This window comes from Denticeps clupeoides, chromosome 3, assembly GCF_900700375.1.
Source record: "Denticeps clupeoides chromosome 3, fDenClu1.1, whole genome shotgun sequence".
NCBI classification, from domain to species: domain Eukaryota; kingdom Metazoa; phylum Chordata; class Actinopteri; order Clupeiformes; family Denticipitidae; genus Denticeps; species Denticeps clupeoides.
Genome location: NC_041709.1, coordinates 5686904 through 5704860, shown reverse-complemented (window position 1 = coordinate 5704860; position 17957 = coordinate 5686904). Strand labels below are relative to the sequence as shown.

General features: G+C 42.5%; 1 protein-coding gene across 1 annotated transcript; it reads right to left on the bottom strand.

Moving 5' to 3' along the window:
• Positions 1–1601: 1601 nt before the first annotated feature.
• tmc2a (transmembrane channel-like 2a) lies at positions 1602–17528 on the bottom strand. Its single transcript, XM_028973256.1, has 20 exons — positions 17402–17528; positions 17187–17228; positions 16616–17066; positions 15929–16075; positions 15695–15785; positions 15529–15610; positions 14896–15002; positions 14717–14815; positions 14488–14630; positions 14257–14404; positions 13868–14056; positions 6796–6975; positions 6460–6618; positions 6185–6313; positions 5623–5690; positions 5208–5447; positions 4950–5075; positions 4265–4343; positions 3256–3376; positions 1602–2418 (listed from the first exon to the last, which is right to left on the bottom strand). The coding sequence occupies exons 1-20, from the start codon at positions 17421–17423 to the stop codon at positions 2207–2209; spliced, it is 2835 nt and encodes a 944-aa protein (XP_028829089.1). The 5' UTR covers positions 17424–17528; the 3' UTR covers positions 1602–2206.
• Between the last annotated feature and the right edge of the window lie 429 nt (positions 17529–17957).

The window sequence follows — 17957 nt, the reverse complement described above, 5'->3', positions numbered from 1 at the left end:
CTTTAAAGAATATTTAGATAAAATTGTAATTTTCTTGTTGTCGAACTTTGTGTACAGAATCTACAACAGAGTGAATAAAATAGATGTATTCATAGTTGGGGTCCTAGTGAACCGGAATTGATCTCTTCATCAATGGTAACTTAAGCACGTTGTAAGTCGCTCTGGATAAGGGCGTCTGCCAAATGCCATAAATGTAAATGTAAAATCGGACAAAAAAAATCCCACAAATACCTCTGTTGTACTGAAAAGAGAAGGAAACCACTGGTGCTCTGAGCAGCGAGCACTGAACAGGTCAGCCAAGAAAAATGGTGAGAGCAGTAAAGAAAAATGTCAAAACATCAAGAATGGCCCCCAAATATCAGGGACAGAAATAGACTTTGAAAGAGACTTGGAGAGCAACAATAAAAACGCAAACCACTCATAAGCACCGAAAAATCTGAAAGGCTGGAATTTGCCTGGAAGGAAAGAATGAAATTTGCCAGAAGTACAGATATAAGCCAAAACAGTTTTGGACTCATGAGACAAAGACGAGCTTCATCCAAAGTGATGGAAAGGCCACAGGGATGGCTTGGGCCTGCATGGCTGCTTCTGGAACAGGCTCATTCTTACTGATGAGCTTGTGATGGTAGAATGAGCACAAAAATCAACCGAAATTTAGGTTGAAATACAGCAGAAATGGTTGGGGGTCTGAGTTTTATCATACAGTAAGACAAAGGACTTCATCATGAGGTAAAAACCTTGAAGGTTTTTGACTGGTCAAGTCAGTCTCCAGATCTTAATCCAATTGAACATGCATTTCAACAACTGAAGGATGCTTCTATGACATTTTGAGTGAAGACAATGCATTTAAAATAATGCATCTTTTGATTTTGTTCAATTAGCTTGGTTCTGAAAAATCTAGTGGTTTGATAGAAATACCAGGAAATTAAACTGGAGTGTCTGATTTGTAATTTCGTATTAATTCTTTTGATCTCAACTTATGTCTGTAATGCACAGCAACGGTGATGACGGTAAAAGTCCTAAGATTTACCCAACGTTTAAGAGTGATGCGTTGGCTTCACGTGTTCATTGCAGTCCATTTTGGAAGAGGACAACATGTTTTATTGCAAGCTAAGTAAAATAAAAGCGGACTCAGCAACACAAAGCTACCTCACACCATTCTGCACCATTGCATCATTTATCAAGGATAAAGGCCCCACTATAGGTTAGACGTGTGACCATTTTCTCTACACATCGGTCATTCAGTGTTAAACAACGTGAAATATTTGCCCACAACCAGGTTGGTCTGCTGTGTGTTATTGTCAGGCCATGGGCTGTCTGGATAGAAAGAAACCATCATGAATTATTAAAGGGAAATTGGTGTTATTTCTCCACTTCGTCGACTGCTGCGTGACAGTTGAACGGGAAGTTGAAGGGGAAGATTCGGTATCCATGATAAAAGCGCATCATATTTAATTCTCCAATTACAGTCAAAGCAACAAGAAGAGTTCAGGTGCTTAATTTAACTGGTTTACTCAGAAATTTATATGAACCTTTTTTCTGTGGATGAATATGGCTTTTCAGTTGTCTGAAAGGTGCATTTTAAACAGACAAACATTACAAGCAGTGACAAAAGTTTAATTAATATGTTCAGTTAAAAAATGCACTCCGAGATGTGAGATAAAGAGGAAGCAACAGAGGCTACAACACATAATTAGCATTTTATATACTGGCTTGTTGTTGTTTTTTTTTTTTTTTACACTTTATTATACTTTTTTTATGATGATTATAGCGCCCTCTGCTGGTTCATTCTGACTGATACAGAGACTCAACTTGGAGGCAACATGATTTTCAACATAATAAAAATGTATATAAGAACATTTAATAACTACCAAATGTCTATACACTCACAACTTACATTATTGTATAAGGTCCTCCCAAATGTTTATATCAAAAACCACTATAATACCCTGAATTATTATACAGCAGTTACAGTATTTTTGTTTAAGTGTGTCGTTCTCGTTTTTTTTTTTTTAAACCAAACAACTCAAAGAGAATTTTACGTTCTATTGTCTGTGATGTAATTGAATGTGTACAAAGTTATAATACCATCCTACATGGGCATATGGTCATACAAATACCTAATGTAGGTAGACATTGAACTCTTGTGGCCTTATTTCTGAAACAGCATTTAGGTTTTGATGAGGCTGAAAAGTTTATAGAGTTCCTAGGTTCTTGGGGGACCCTGTCCCCTGCCCCTTCCTGGCCCTCCCCCCGGTGCGCTGTGTCCAGGAAGTGGACCTGGTCCCCGTGGCCCTGGTGGACGGGTCACTGGCCCTCGTGCATTAGGATTGGCTGATGCCAGTGACACATCCTTCTGTAGGTTTACACCATTGGCTGCTGCCCCTGGCTTCACTTTGGGAGACTTTCCACTTGGTTCTGTCATTTTTGGTACAGAAAAAATAGCATGGATATTAAATACTATTGCAAGAGCTGGGTAAATATACAATCTTAATTCTTTCATTTATGTATGGTAATAAGTAATTATTAATTCACAAGCAGCATGAACACTAAGGGACTGATGGAACACTGGGAACACAGGGATCACTGGGAATACAGGGAACACTGAACACTCAGGGACTTTCCCCTTTGGACTGACACACACACTCATCTATTATTGCACTGTTCCATTTTGCATAGCAGTATTTGCTCTATTTTTACTTTTATTTACTATTCATTTATTACACATTTCACTAGTTTAGCGCTGTCTGTCTTTTGCACTGCCTGTGTCCCGTTTGCACTTTATGTAGCCCAGTTTGTCTGTGTTGCACACATTTACATTTACATTTACGGTATTTATCAGACGCAGACGTTACAGGGACAGTCTCCCAGGAGCAATTTATGGTCTTGCTCAGGGACACAATGGTAGTAAGTGGGATTTGAACCTGGGTCTTCTGGTTCATAGGCGAGTGTGTTACCCACTAGACTACTACCACCCAAACTTTAGAATGGGATTTGAACCCAAATTCACCCAAATTTGCACCCAAAGCGAGAATCATTCCCCTAGACCAACGAGCCACACGTGCACTTTATGTCAGTATGTAACTTCATTTAATTGTTTAAATGTTACATGTAGCACCAGGTGTTGGAGAAACGTTGGTTTGCTTCACTATTTACTGTCTAACATGTATGTAGCTGAAATGACAATAAAACATAACTTCAAACTTCACTTCAACATCAGGATGCCAAATGTTTATCTGTTCCATTAGAACTCACCACTATTCTCTGGTGGAGGTGGAGGTGCTAGAGAGCGGTTTGGGAGCAAATCTTCCAGGTCCTTCATCACCTGGTTTGTGCTGTCCTTATTGTTCCTTCTGTTTTTCTCCTCGTCTCTTGCCTGCAAAAAAAAGGAACAGAACATGGTCTTAGCCCAGTATAATGTAGTAAATGAACAGTTTCCCATAACCCACCCCTCATTTCATGGGAGCTGTCAAGAGAGGTTCACTGTCAATACAACATGGGGTAGTGGTGGCCGAGGGGCTAAACAAGCAGACTTGGCAGGATTCGGGATTGGAAAATGCAACCCTTTGGTTACAAGTAGGCCCTGATAAGGCCTAACTTGTCAGAAAAAAAACATGTTCAGGTGTGACATGGGTGTATTTTGGCTGATTGAAGATGAGACAGGCTGCCACATTTTGGACCATCTGGAGTGGTTTTATAGTGACTGCAGAGGCTCCAGCCAGGAGTTACAAGTTACAGTTACAGTTTCGATATGACCATTGCCTGGACGAGGAGTTGCGTAGCCTGTTGTGAAAGAGAAGATCTAATCTTGCGAATGTTGTAGAGAGTGAACCTGCAGGATCTGGAGATCGCAGCAACGTGATGGTTCAGACTCAGTTTGTTGTCCATTCAAACTCCAAGGCTTTTTGCATATGCCATAGGTGTTAACAGTATTGAGCCCATTTGAACTGAGAGGTTTTGCTGAGGGGAGTGGTACCCGGATCAGAAAGATCAGAATCTCAGTTTTGGATAGGCATTCATAATAGATAGATAATTGGATAGATTAGCATTCATAATATTCATATTAGGAGTAATATGAATGCAAATAATATATTCAGTAAGAAGAAAGATTAGCACTTTCATTGCTCAAATGTATTTTAGAAGTATTGTAAAAATATTACCAAAGATGTAAATGTAATGTAAATCTAAGCTAATGTAAAGCTAAGCTAGATTTTAAGATAAAATCTAAAACTTAACCATTACTTGAATCCCTAATCTAACTCACCATCTGCATTTTCTTTTTCAGCTCATTATTGGAGTTCTGGTAGGCCTCAGACACTGAGTTCAGATAGTAGATAGCCAGTCTGTTGAAAAAAAAATTCTAATTCAAATTACAATTGTGATATCTGGTTATTTGGCTGCATCAAACCTATGTACATGATATAGAAAACTGGTTTTATTGACCATATTATTTAAATTGAATGGACCAGCAGGAACCTCTGTAAATGTCTACATTACTGGAGTTGGTCCAGCTGAATATTCTGGGTGGAGAGAACTATTCATAATACAGCACCATATTCAAAAGCTTTTCCATTATTTACAAAAATCCAATGTTAGCTTACATGACACTGAAAATTGCCTCAAATTTACAGAAAAATTACATGAGTGTAAATGTACATGATAATAGTAAAATGTGATAAATATAAGAAGGACAGTTAAAGAAATTAAATTAGATGGACGTGTCCAGAGTGAAAGATTGAATACCAACTAATGTCCACTGGGTGGCAGCAGCGGTTTCAGTTCACACTTGGTGTAAAAATTTGTTAATAGTAATTTGTAGAAATCATGGAAGAAAATATTAAGAAAATCAGCAATGCTGAATCAATTGTGCTTCAGCAACAAATTACAAAACATGCACTTTTAAAGTTCCATACAAATGTGTGGAATCATGTGGTGTCATGTTCACTCACACCATGAGCAGAACAGCAGGGATGATGAGTCCAGGGTTTGCTACATATCCAAAGATTGTCCCCACAAAGGATGGCAGATCCAGATCAATAAATTCTATAACGACGTCAAACATCTTAGGCTTTCCACTGTCAAGAGACGTAGAAGAAACTGTAAATATGTATTAACATTAAAGCATATGGTGGACGTTCCACTGTTTGACTTTTTCCCTCAGAGGGACATTAAAACACAGCGAAAGTATTATAATTTCAACATTTCACCTGAAAGGGCCACAGTCGAAAGAAGGAGGAAGTGACATGATGGTGTAGACCACCGGCAGTAGGCTGAGGAAGAGGATGAGGAGGAGGAGGCCCATGTAAAAGTTGTTGGACTTGGAAGCTTTGAAGACTCTCTCATGGGGCACGTTGCAGCTCATCACTGCCCAACACTGATAATACATGGACGTCAGAAGCCTCAGGACATTGATGCCCACCAAGCCAGGTGCGTAAAAGGACCCCATCCTGTGACAGACATGCAGTGAGCACTAAGCTAAATTAATTGGAAATTACAATATCACACATATTTTGGATGATTGATTGAAATGCATATTAATTCATGCATTTTGTTGTGCAATAATATGCATTAATTAGACACAAATTATATGATTTTTCATATGGTAATTAAGTATAAACCTACCAGATCATTCCTTGGTTGAAAACCAAGCCTAGAACGTTGCCGCTGATATCAAATTCTGCATATGATGGCTATAGAAAAACCATTAAACTGATTAAACTGAAAAACATAAAAATTTACAAATACTACTACTACTAATAATAATAATACTAATAATAACAGCAAATTTACTACAGCAAACATAAAATATGTGAGAATACTTCATACAAAACTCACACTTCACACTTGGCTATCTGATAAAAAAAAAATTCTATGGCAATATTTCCTTCATGTTTTAAAGAGATTGATTCATTTACATGTTTCTGACACATTTCACAAGTGAAAGTGAAGTGATTGTTATTGTGATACACTGCTGCACAGTACACGGTGGCGCAATGAAATGTGTCCTCTGCTTTTAACCATCACCCATGGTGGGCAGTCAGGACAGGCGCCCGGGGAGCAGTGTGTGAGGACGGTACTTTGCTCAGTGGCACCTCAGTGACACCTTGGCGGCTGAGGATCATGAATTATTTTAGAGCATATTCAAAATTCAAAATACAATCCAAGTGTCTCAGTTAACACGTACAAATCCAGCCTCCAGGTCCCAACACCAGCAGTAGTTGAGGAATCGCACAATCATAGCTCGCAGGAAGTCGCCTATCAGAATGGTCAGGTAGGTCACCTGGATGTCAGACACTGTTAGCTTCACAAACTCCTGTTAATGAGAGCACTGAGTGTTAGAAGTAACCAAACATGCTCCTTTCAGAGGAATTCTTTGATTTGCTGTCAAAGCTATACCACCACAAAAAAGGCAGCAGAGCATTTATTCCACTTTTTTACAGTGAAAGAAATATTAGTTACAATTCCAACTGTGGTTTCCCAGCATGGCCCTCTAATGATATCGGCCGGGTTTACTGGGGGAGGCGTGGCCGTTGTGTCGTTGTTGTACGCTGTGAAGTTTGCGTAATACTCCTTCATGTACCAAATGGTGGCATTCTTTATGGAGTCCTCCTCATCGAGCTGAAAGGCAAAAGATTCTTTTGTGGTTTGTTTGTAGCTTGCATTGCTTTGTTCCAAACTCAGCTCATTAAAAATAAAGCAGGCATTTTCCATTAACCCGATTGACTCCTGAAATCCAGTCAAGCTAATGTAAAATTCAGCTCTGCTGTGTCATCCATGGTGCATGTGCCATGTTACCTTGGCATTGACTTCATCAAACAGGGCAAACAGGAAGGTGTACAGATTTCCAAGGAAAAGGGCAAAGATGCGTCCCAGTTGCCACTTGAGTGCGATACGGGGGTGGTAGTCCTCCAGCTCGGCGATGGTCTCAAACAGAGGAGGACACACCAGACCAAGCAGAGACATGATGATTTCCACCTTCAGTCAGCAAAAGACAATGGTACATAACTACTCCACATTTTACACTGAAGCACCCAATTAAAGAGACCACAAGGTCCATTTATTTGATCACCCAGTTCATGTTGTGGTGCAGACATGTTCCGGTGTTCTGCTTTTTTTGAGTATTTAAATGGGCATGACTACACTAACATGAGTCCACTGATTGATAAAATCAAGGAGGCTTCCATTGTAGGTCCTTCCAAGTGATTGCTCCTAGAACTCACTTTTTTTATAGACAACTGTATTTTTTTTTATGCTTATTTTGGGCTGAAATAACTGTTTCACGACTTTAAAAAAAAGTCTATGTCTGCACCAGGGGCTTTGAGGCTAGGGATATGCATTCTGAACAATTCTTGGTTGAATATGGAATAATTCTATATCCTGTGAGTCAAAAGAAGTATTTTGATGGTATAGCGTTCAGAAAATACTGACCCTAAATGATCTTTCATTGACTTTGAAAAACACCCCATATGAGAGAAGATAAGAGTATAGCATGAGCATGAACAGTATAACATCATAAATAACATAATCCATGCACGTTGTTGTTTTAAGGAAAGCACATCTTCAATTACATTGTAAATAAAAAAGAGTATTTCATTCACAATCAAAAATTTGTTGTCACCATTAACAAAACTGGCATAATGAGAGGGGTAACTTACTATAGTGTAGCTCCACAGTACAGCCATCCTTGCTAACATCTGCACCTGATTTCTCCCATATGTCAGACTGAATTTCAAATGTCTCCAAATGCGCTGCCAATTAGATTTTTTTCTACACAGCTTGATTGAGTGTTACAATGGACCTATTTGTGAGCAGGTCCTAAAACAATTTTTTAAAATCAAATACTGCTGGTATTTATTGCTTTTATCAAATAATTGACATTATTTAGGCATGTTTAGGCATTATTAGGCAATTTTTTTGGTAAAATGATCATTCGTAATCCTTTACTACATACACCATGGAAATGCAGACATTTCAGATTTAAATTATGAGATTTTTATTTATCCCAGATAAAATGTTTCAGATTGCTTTTGGTGCTAATCTGTGTCTGTCCTGTTTCTTGCCATCTTGTGTAACTTAAGTTGATGAAGAGGTGTAGAGCTCCAGTTACTGTGCCAAAGTGTCTGAGTGCTGAGTCATTCAATTGCGGTTTGCAGCTTTAGAGTAGGATAGGATAGAGTAGGATAGTATTGTGTTTTTCTTTTAAAAAGACTAAAATGTTCAGATTAAAATTATGATGAAATTTTTCTCTTCTCAATGCGACATTTGGGGTGGGGGCTTTTTCCTTTGATGTGTGTGTTGTGTGTGTTATGTGTGATATTTCTAAAACTATTTCTAAAAATTATGATGAAATATATTGTCTTGTGATAAATATGTTGTCTTTATCCATCATGGCTTGGTTACCTTTACTCCTCCTTGAACTGTCACCTTATTGTGGTAGAGGAGTTTGAGAGCCCTAATGATCCTAGGAGCTATGCCCCTGGTATTGGTCTTAGGTAAAGGGTGAGACAAAGAACTGTTCAGAAGATCTTTCATGGAAGGAAAAACAAAGAGTCAGAGTACCCGGCCCGAGGGTTACCAGGATCCCACCCTGGAGCCAGGACGAAGCACATGGTGGCCGGGCTTTCGCCCATGGGGCCTAGTCAGGCCCAGCCCGCACCGGATACATGGGCTCATCCAACTGTGGACCCACAACCCGCATGGAACATCACCTCTCTGGCGGGGAAGGAGCTGAAGCTTGTGGAAGAGGTTGAGCAGTACCGGCTTGATATAGTCGGACTCACCTCGACACATAGCATTGGCTCTGGAACCCAAGTCCTTAAGAGAGGTTGGACACTCTCCTTTGCTGGAGTTTCTCCGGGTGAGAGGCGGAGGGCTGGGGTTGGCTTTTTGTTAGCCCCAAGACTCTCAGCCTGTTTGTTGGGGTTTACTCCGAGGGATAAGAGGGTAGCTTCCCTGCGCTTTCGGGTTGTTGTTTGCGCTCATGTGCCAAATAGCAGCTCAGAGTACCCACTTTTTGGAGTCCTGGGACGAGTGCTAGATAGTGCTCTGACTGGGGACTCCATAGTGCTGCTGGGGGACATCAACACTCACGTGGGTAATGACAGCATGACATGGAGGGGCGTGATTGGGATGAATGGCCCGCCAGATCTTAACTCATGTGGAGTTACATTATTGGACTTCTGTGCAAGCCGCAGTTTAGCCATAATGAACACTATGTTTGAACATAAGGATGAACATCGGTACGCTTGGTAAGAGGGCAGACACTTGGGTGAAGAGTGGAGCAGAGCTGTCAACTGATCACCACCTGGTGGTGAGTTGGATCAGATGGCAGGGGAAGATGCCATGTAGACCTGGCATACCCAAACATATAGTGACGGTCTGCTGGGAATGCCTTCAATTTCCACCACCGGCAGAGATTTGACCATGTCCCGAGAGCATCGGGGGACATTGGGTACGAATGGACCTTGTGGGCATGGCTAGTCTATGGGTCTCCAGAAGTGAAAGTGAAAGAAAGTAAATGTGAAGAGATTGTCATTGTGATACACTACAGCACAACACACCGTGCCCACATCGACTGGGCACGGTGTCGGGTGGTGAAAGGAATACTCAATCCCACCAAAATGCATTCTGAGGAGGAACCAGGGCTGAGATACCTGGGTATGGACTGTCCAATCTCAGGGGCAGTTGCTGAGGCAGTCAAACAGCTACACAGCAGTGGAGCCCCGGGGGTGGATGAGATCCGTCCTGGGTATCTCATGTCTATGGATGTTGTAGGGCTGTTGTGGTTGACACGTCTCTGCAACATTGCGTGGACATCACGGGCAGTTCCAGTGGAGTGGCAGACTGGGGTGGTGGTCCCCGTTTTTAAGAAGGGGGACCAGAGGGTGTGTTCCAACTATAGGGGGTTGACTATAGGTCTACTCCAGGAGGTTCCTGTTGATAGTTGAATCTCAGATTGAGGAGAAGCAATGTGGTTTTTGTCATGGCCGTGGAACTGTGGACCAGCTCTTTACCCTTGCTGGGGTGATGGAGGGGGCATGGGAGTTTGCCCAACCAATCCATATGTGTTTTGTGGATTTGAAGAAGGCTTATGACCGTCGCCCCAATGGGCACCCTATGGGGGGCGCTGCAGGAGTATGGGGTGGATTTTGTTAAGGACTGTTCAGTCCCTGTACCAGAGGAGTGTGAGCCTAGTCCGCATAGCCAGCAGTAAGTCGGACCTGTTCCCGGTGAGGATTGGACTCCGCCAGGGCAGCCCTTTGTCACCGGTTCTGTTCATAACCTATATGGACAGAATTTCTAGGTGCAGCCGTGGTGTGGAGTGTGTCGAGTTTGGTGGCAGGAGAATCTCATTTTTGCTTTTTGCAGATGATGTGGTCCTCCTAGCTTCATCAGACTCTGACCTTCAGCTCTTGCTGGGTAGGTTCACAGCCAAGTGTGAAGTGGCTGGGATGAGGATCAGCACCTCCGAATCTGAGACCATGGATCTCGACTGGAAAAGGGTGGCTTGCCAACTCCGGGTTGGGAGAGAGGTCCTGGGGTCTCAGGGTCTTGTTCACGAGTGAGGAAAGAAGGGAGCAGGAGATCGACAGGTGGATTGGGGCAGCATCTGCAATGATGCGGGAGAAGAGGGAAGAGGCAGCTGTCGATTTACCGGTCAATCTACGCCCCAATCCTCATCTATGGTCATGAGATTTGGGTATTGACCAAAAGAACGAATCACGGATACAAGCGGCCGAAATTAGTGTCCTCCGTAGTGTGGCCGGGCGCAGTCTTAGAGGAGCTCGGACATTCGACAGGGACCGCTGCTCTTCCACATCGAGAGGAGCCAGTTGAGGTGGTTCGGGCATCTGGTCAGGATGCCTCCTGGACGCCTCCCTGGGAAGGTGTTTCGGTCATGTCCTGCTGGGAGGAGGCCCCCGGGTCGACCCAGGACACGCTGGAGAAATGATATCTCCAATTTGGTCTGGGAATGCCTTGGGGTCCTGCCGGAGGAGCTGGTGGAGGTGGCTGGGGAGAGGGCTGTCTAGGATTCCCTACTAGGGATGCTGCCCCCGAGACCCAGACCCAGATAAGTGGAGGAAGATGGATGATGGCTTGGTTAACTTTTTCCTTCATCTAGGATGATACATTCCAGGTTCTAATGCAGAATTATTTATAAATTAGAAAATGCCCAACAGAAGTTTTTACCCAAGAAAAGGCTTGGCCAAAGGTAGATCAAAGTATGACCTTGTGATGGAGATAAGAGGGAGAAATCAGGAGATGGGGACATTCCATCCTGGATTTTACTAGGTGATTGTTAGACAGCATTTGCTAATTGCTAATACATTTACATAAGCTTTAATGGTCCCCTATTATTATTTTTTTTGCTTTTATATACAGGGAGTGCAGAATTATTAGGCAAATGAGTATTTTGTCCACATCATCCTCTTCATGCATGTTGTCTTACTCCAAGCTGTATAGGTTCAAAAGCCTACTACCAATTAAGCATATTAGGTGATGTGCATCTCTGTAATGAGAAGGGGTGTGGTCTAATGACATCAACACCCTATATCAGGTGTGCATAATTATTAGGCAACTTCCTTTCCTTTGGCAAAATGGGTGAAAAGAAGGACTTGACAGGCTCAGAAAAGTAAAAAATAGTGAGATATCTTGCAGAGGGATGCAGCACTCTTAAAATTGCAAAGCTTCTGAAGTGTGATCATCGAACAATCAAGCGTTTCATTCAAAATAGTCAACAGGGTCGCAAGAAGCGTGTGGAAAAACCAAGGCGCAAAATAACTGCCAACGAACTGAGAAAAGTCAAGCGTGCAGCTGCCAAGATGCCACTTGCCACCAGTTTGGCCATATTTCAGAGCTGCAACATCACTGGGTGGGTGGTAGTAGCCTAGTGGGTAACACACTCGCCTATGAACCAGAAGACCCAGGTTCGAATCCCACTTGCTACCATTGTGTCCCTGAGCAAGACACTTAACCCTAAAATTGCTCCAGGGAGACTGTCCCTGTAATACTGATTGTAAGTTGCTCTGGATAAGGGCGTCTGATAAATGCTGTAAATGTAAATGTAAATGTTGCAAGAATACAATCACTGGAGTGCCCAAAAGCACAAGGTGTGCAATACTAAGAGACATGGCCAAGGTAAGAAAGGCTGAAAGACGACCACCACTGAACAAGACACACAAGCTGAAACATCAAGACTGGCCCAAGAAATATCTCAAGACTGATTTTTCTAAGGTTTTATGGACTGATGAAATGAGAGTGAGTCTTGATGGGCCAGTTGGATGGGCCCGTGGCTGGATTGGTAAAGGGCTGAGAGCTCCAGTCCGACTCAGACGCCAGCAAGGTGAAGGTGGAGGTGGAGTACTGGTTTGGGCTGGTATCATCAAAGATGAGCTTGTGGGGCCTTTTCGGTTTGAGGATGGAGTCAAGCTCTACTCCCAGTCCTACTGCCAGTTTCTGGAAGACACCTTCTTCAAGCAGTGGTACAGGAAGAAGTCTGCATCCTTCAAGAAAAACATGATTTTCATGCAGGACAATGCTCCATCACACGCGTCCAAGTACTCCACAGCGTGGCTGGCAAGAAAGGGTATAAAAGAAGAAAAACTAATGACATGGCCTCCCCATTGAGAACCTGTGGTCCATCATCAAATGTGAGATTTACAAGGAGGGAAAATGGTACATCTCCCTGAACAGTGTCTGGGAGGCTGTGGTTGCTGCTGCACGCAATGTTGATGGTGAACAGATCAAAACACTGACAGAATCCATGGATGGCAGGCTTTTGAGTGTCCTTGCAAAGAAAGGTGGCTATATTGGTCGCTGATTTGTTTTTGTGTTGTTTTTGAATGTCAGAAATGTATATTTGTGAATGTGGAGATGTTATATTGGTTTCACTGGTAAAAATAAATAATTGCCTTGTTAAGTTGCCTAATAATTATGCACAGTAATAGTCACCTGCACACACAGATATCCCCCTCAAATAGCTAAAAATACTAAAAACTACTTCCAAAAACATTCAGCTTTGATATTAATGAGTTTTTTGGGTTCATTGAGAACATGGTTGTTGTTCAATAATAAAATTATTCCTCAAAAATACAACTTGCCTAATAATTCTGCACTCCCTGTAGGTCTTAGTGGTCCCCTAATACCATATCTGTCTCTTTCTGAAATTCAGCCTTGGTGCAGAATTCTAGCCACTTTTAGCCAGTCACACAATGAGATTTCCCCAGGATGTGTTGTTTCAGTGTGTAGCTTTAAATGATAATGAGGAGGAGAGAGGCGGGACAAAGAGGAGCCTATAGAAGTGAGTGGGCACTCGCAGATATTTCCCACTGGTTCCTCAGTTCCTCGCATGACCCATCTCAAAGAACACATTTGTGCTCATTTTCACATCCAGTCACCAAGCAACTGCAATGCTTCACACGTTTTCAAGCCATGACGGTTGTTGGAGTTACTTTTTTAGGGGAGGGGTGGGATATTCTCTGGGTGGGCAAAGCATGAGAAACCTTTCCCCTTATGACGAAATTAGGGGACAAATTCCAGATCCAACCATCTGACCAGTTGACGCACTCTGAACGGTGAAGCAGAATGGCCAAAGCACTCTTTATGGCCATTTCTAGCCACTACAGGACCACAGACAGGTCTAGTATACTAGGGGACCTAGTATAAATGTTAAATAATCTCACAAAGTGAAAATGTCATAATAGGGGACCTATTATACTAAATATGCTACATAAATATCAGTTTTAGCCTTTTGTAATAGGGTACAAGGTATTCAGCAATATTTCTATGCCCTTCGCAAAATCTGGTCAATGTTTCACATTGAGGACACATTCAATACCAGCAGTATCAGCTGCCTGAAGTACATTACCTCATTCTTCTCATACCAGCTCAGATTATCCATATTGGCAAAATCCTGTGACCGTTTGACCACAAAGTAAATGAGATAGCCACTTCCTCCCAGACTGCAGGTGATAAGAAAGTTTGCAAGCACCCGCAGAAACCTTCTTAGGTGGATGTTTTCATCCTTCTGGTTCTCCTGCTCATCCACAATTGACTCCTGCAACAACCCAGACATGACCGTATTTTTTGTGATGTAGAACCTTCAGACTTCATAACAAGGTCAGCCATGTTGGGACACAAGATATGTAATAGAGATGCAGTGTATACATGTTTTAAAATTCAAATAAGGCCTCTAATTATTCATTTTCACAACCAAATCATATCATAGGCTGGCTGTTTTGTGGGTAGGTACTCAACCTTGAAGCTTGTGGTGATGGAGGCGTACTTATTATCGGCCGTCTCTGAATTACCAATCAAATAGTCCCAGCTGGTGAACATTTTCCAGGCAAATGTGAACTCCCCGTCTTCCCCATCCCCACCCCCAACATCAGCATTTTTTGCCATTCTGTCAACATAACAATAATAAATTAGTATGTTCGATTCTAAAACACATTTCCAATCATTTTTATCAATCAAGCACAGGCTTACGTTCTTATAACAACCATCAGGCTGTATGCAAATGTCCCAATTCCTACCATGAGGTAGGACAGTGGTAGTCTGAACTTGAGAAAGCCAATGGTCCTCTGATTGTTGTAATAGCCATAGAAAAGCACAGAGTACTTACAGTAACCCTTAAAGGAAAAAGAACATTCAATTATGCAACAAATTAGTCATTGCATATTGAATAACAACAGATCTGTTGATTTATCTGACATACATTGAAGTCCATAAGGACAGAGTAGTCCATGGCAGTAGGCTGATCAGCTCTGGGCACAGTTTTTCGAGGAATGGATCCATACGGAAGTCCCATCAAAACCTGCAACAAAACACAATCTGTTAGTAAAGAACATCCCAATGAGTGTCATATACACGTCTTCAATGAATCTGACCACTAACCTCAGGGATTACAACTAGCCCAAATGTCAGGCTAAAGAGGACAAGGTTCATGCCATACATCCAGCGAAGAAATATGAAATAAGAAGCCACTGATGACCCAAAGTGACCTGGCAGAGGAAACACAAGTTTATTAGTCTGCCAAAACAGCATGAATTAATCAAAGGTATGTATAAAAATATTATTGGAAGTGAAAGTGAAGCGATTGTCATTGTGATACACAGCGCAGCACATGGTGCACACAACAAAATGTGTCCTCTGCTTTTAACCATCACCCTTGGTGAGCAGTGGGCAGCCATGACAGGTGCCTGGGGAGCAGTGTGTGGGGGCGGTGCTTTGCTCAGTTGCTCAGGCAACCTTCTGATTACGGGGTCGCTTCCTTAACCACTAGGCCACCACTGCCCCTTGTTATTAATGTAATAACAAGAATTCTATTAGATCAATCACTTATCAAGCTTTCACCATATGGTGGCAGTATGCTGTGAATAAGTGCAATTTCACTGAAATGATCTCTTGTGCCAGTAGCTCAGCCTGGCACAGATCCTGTGTAGACTGATACAGCTCACAGAACTCAGTGCCAGGCGTACAGCATATGCTACTCATGCAACTGGGGAGTCCCTAGAAAAAAATACTGACTTTCAACTTCCTTGATCCTGCTTTCCCATGGTATGCACGCTGTCTTGAAATTCTCAAAATCCCTCTGAAACTTGATCCATTTCTGAAAGAAGAAAAATGTGTGCATGTGCGTTTGTTTGGTGGGGGTGTGGATGTCTGTTAAATTACAGTCCTTCTGATGATTTACCTTCATCATCATTACTTTATAAGCATACAGCTTCCTGCCTTTGCCTTTACCCAAAGCTCCTTCAAATTTATCCACGAACTGTTGAGCCTCCCTGAAAACAGATGATGAGGGGAGATTAACTCATTCCTGAATGTAATTTACAACAAATGAATAATATATCATTTGAACAAGTAGCCACCGGTATACTGAACTTCAGTTCACCACTCTGCAAGAGAACTGGCCTGACTGCATTACCTTAAGAGCATGAGCCGCCGCTTCATGCGCCAGGGCTTGTTCCTTATGTTGGCAATGAGCTTCTTCTTCTCCTCCACCTCCTCCATCAGTCGGGCCATTTCCCCTTCAGACATGGATTCTTCTTCTGAGCCGGAGTTTGTATCAGAGCTGAGGGTGGACACAGAGAGTTTTGTTTTGTGGCAGGTTTCAATGTTTCTTGCATTTTACCAGTATAGTGAATATTTCCAGCCTACTGAAATGCCATAGAGCCTGTCAGTGGCACGGTGGTTGGCGATGTGGCCTCACACATCCAAGGTTATGAGTTAAAATCCCCGCTCGGACCTTGCGTGTATGCCGTTTACATGCCCTCTAGTTGCTGACATGGGTTTTCTCTGGGTTCTCCGGTTTCCTCCTGCCGCCCAAAGGCATGTGAATTGGTGACTATTATTTGGCTATATGTGTGGGTGTGAACTAAGCAGCATTGGATGGTGAGTGAGTGTAATGCCTGTTGTCATCTTGCTATTGTCCTGCCTATTTTTTGGGGGGTGTTGTTTAATAATTTCAGTCAAATTGTTCAATTGCGTTGTTGACTATGCTAGCATGCTGTGTCTTGTCATATTTGCACATGTAAGCTGTATAATCTGAGCTTCACACTTTGAAGCTCTTGCTTTTAGAGAGAATGTGGCCATACAAATTAATTCTGTATACCTGCTGTCTTTTTTCTTCTTTTTCTTCTTGTCCTTATCGTCATCCTTTCCTTTTCCTTTGCCCTTGCCTTTAGCATCTTTGCCCTTGGCATCTTTCCCCTTGGCATCGCCCTTTTTGTCTTTGCTGTTCTGCTCCTCTTTCTGCTTCTTGTTGGCTGCGCCTCTTTTGTTTTTCTTGGACTTTGCATCCTCCTCGCTGTCCTCATCACTTTCCTGCACCTTGGCTCCTTTCTTCTTGTTCCCTCCACGTCTTCTCTTTGGGGCATCACCATCGCTATCTTCATTCTCACTGCCCTGGGCTTTCTTTCCAGCCTTCTTCCTATTGGCCCCTCGTCTGCCTTTCGGGGGCTCATCTTCGTCCTCATCCTCTTCTTCTTCACTCTCCACCTTCTTGCCCCTTCTGCCTGCTGCTTGCCTTCTGTTGTTGCCCCTCCCCTTGGGCTTGGTATTCACTAACCGCACAAGCACAGAGGCAAACATTTTATAATTATTAAAACATTTTCAATTCTAAGTGAGGTGTTAAAATCACACAGACACCACATGCAAGGTGTATACTGCATGGTTTCTCTCACCCTCATCATCACTGTCCTCTTCTCCATCTATACCTATCTCCACTTTAGCCATTCAAAAACAAAAGGGAATATTATTGAAACAGGAAACATGACAAATAAAAAGAATAAGTCATACAAAAACAACTGTGTTTTAAGAATTAAGCCTTTTCTTTTATATTAATTACAACGTAAGAACATCGTTTGCATGCTAGGGCATCTCAGAGTAAGATACGTACCCTCCTCTATTTTCCTGGGCATTGCGCTGCTTTGCGCAGATGGTCAGTACTGGAATTTCAAAGCGGCACCTCAATGCTCAGTGCATCAAAACAGCCACAGGTAGCTCTCTCCTTGCAGTAACCATCTGGAGGCGTCACTATAGTGACGCTATGCAGTGACGCGATGCCGGTGCCACATGACCGCTCTGGGAGGATTTTAAACGATCACATTAGATGATGCACACCTGAAAATTTGGGAACTGGGATTTGTGATGGTGCCCGGCAACAAACATCAGTGAGCATAATATCAGGGTGGCTCAGAAGGTTCTGGTGTCCCAAACGTTCCCAGGTACGATGGAGTCCGCTGCTTCCTAAAAGTCCTGGAGTGACTACACTGATGAACACAGAGAGCTCTTATGCAGTTCACATGAGCAAATGAGCTGCCCATTTACAACTTCACACACTCTCACACTTCTGGACACATGACACCCAAACCACACCTGTCACAAGATGAGCCTCCTTAAAGATTTAATGAAGGCTTAGGTTTCCTTCCAGAAGCAATTAGGCACAAAACATA

Bases quoted from the DNA above. Each gene is read 5' to 3' on its own strand.
- tmc2a (XM_028973256.1), bottom strand. From the start codon at position 17,423: ATGCCCAGGAAAATAGAGGAGG. The intron at 17,067-17,186 runs GTGAGAGAAACC...TTGTGCGGTTAG, and splicing joins AGAGGACAGTGATGATGAGG to TGAATACCAAGCCCAAGGGG. The intron at 5,691-6,184 runs GTACGTGTTAAC...GTTTTTCTATAG, and splicing joins GGGACCTGGAGGCTGGATTT to CCATCATATGCAGAATTTGA.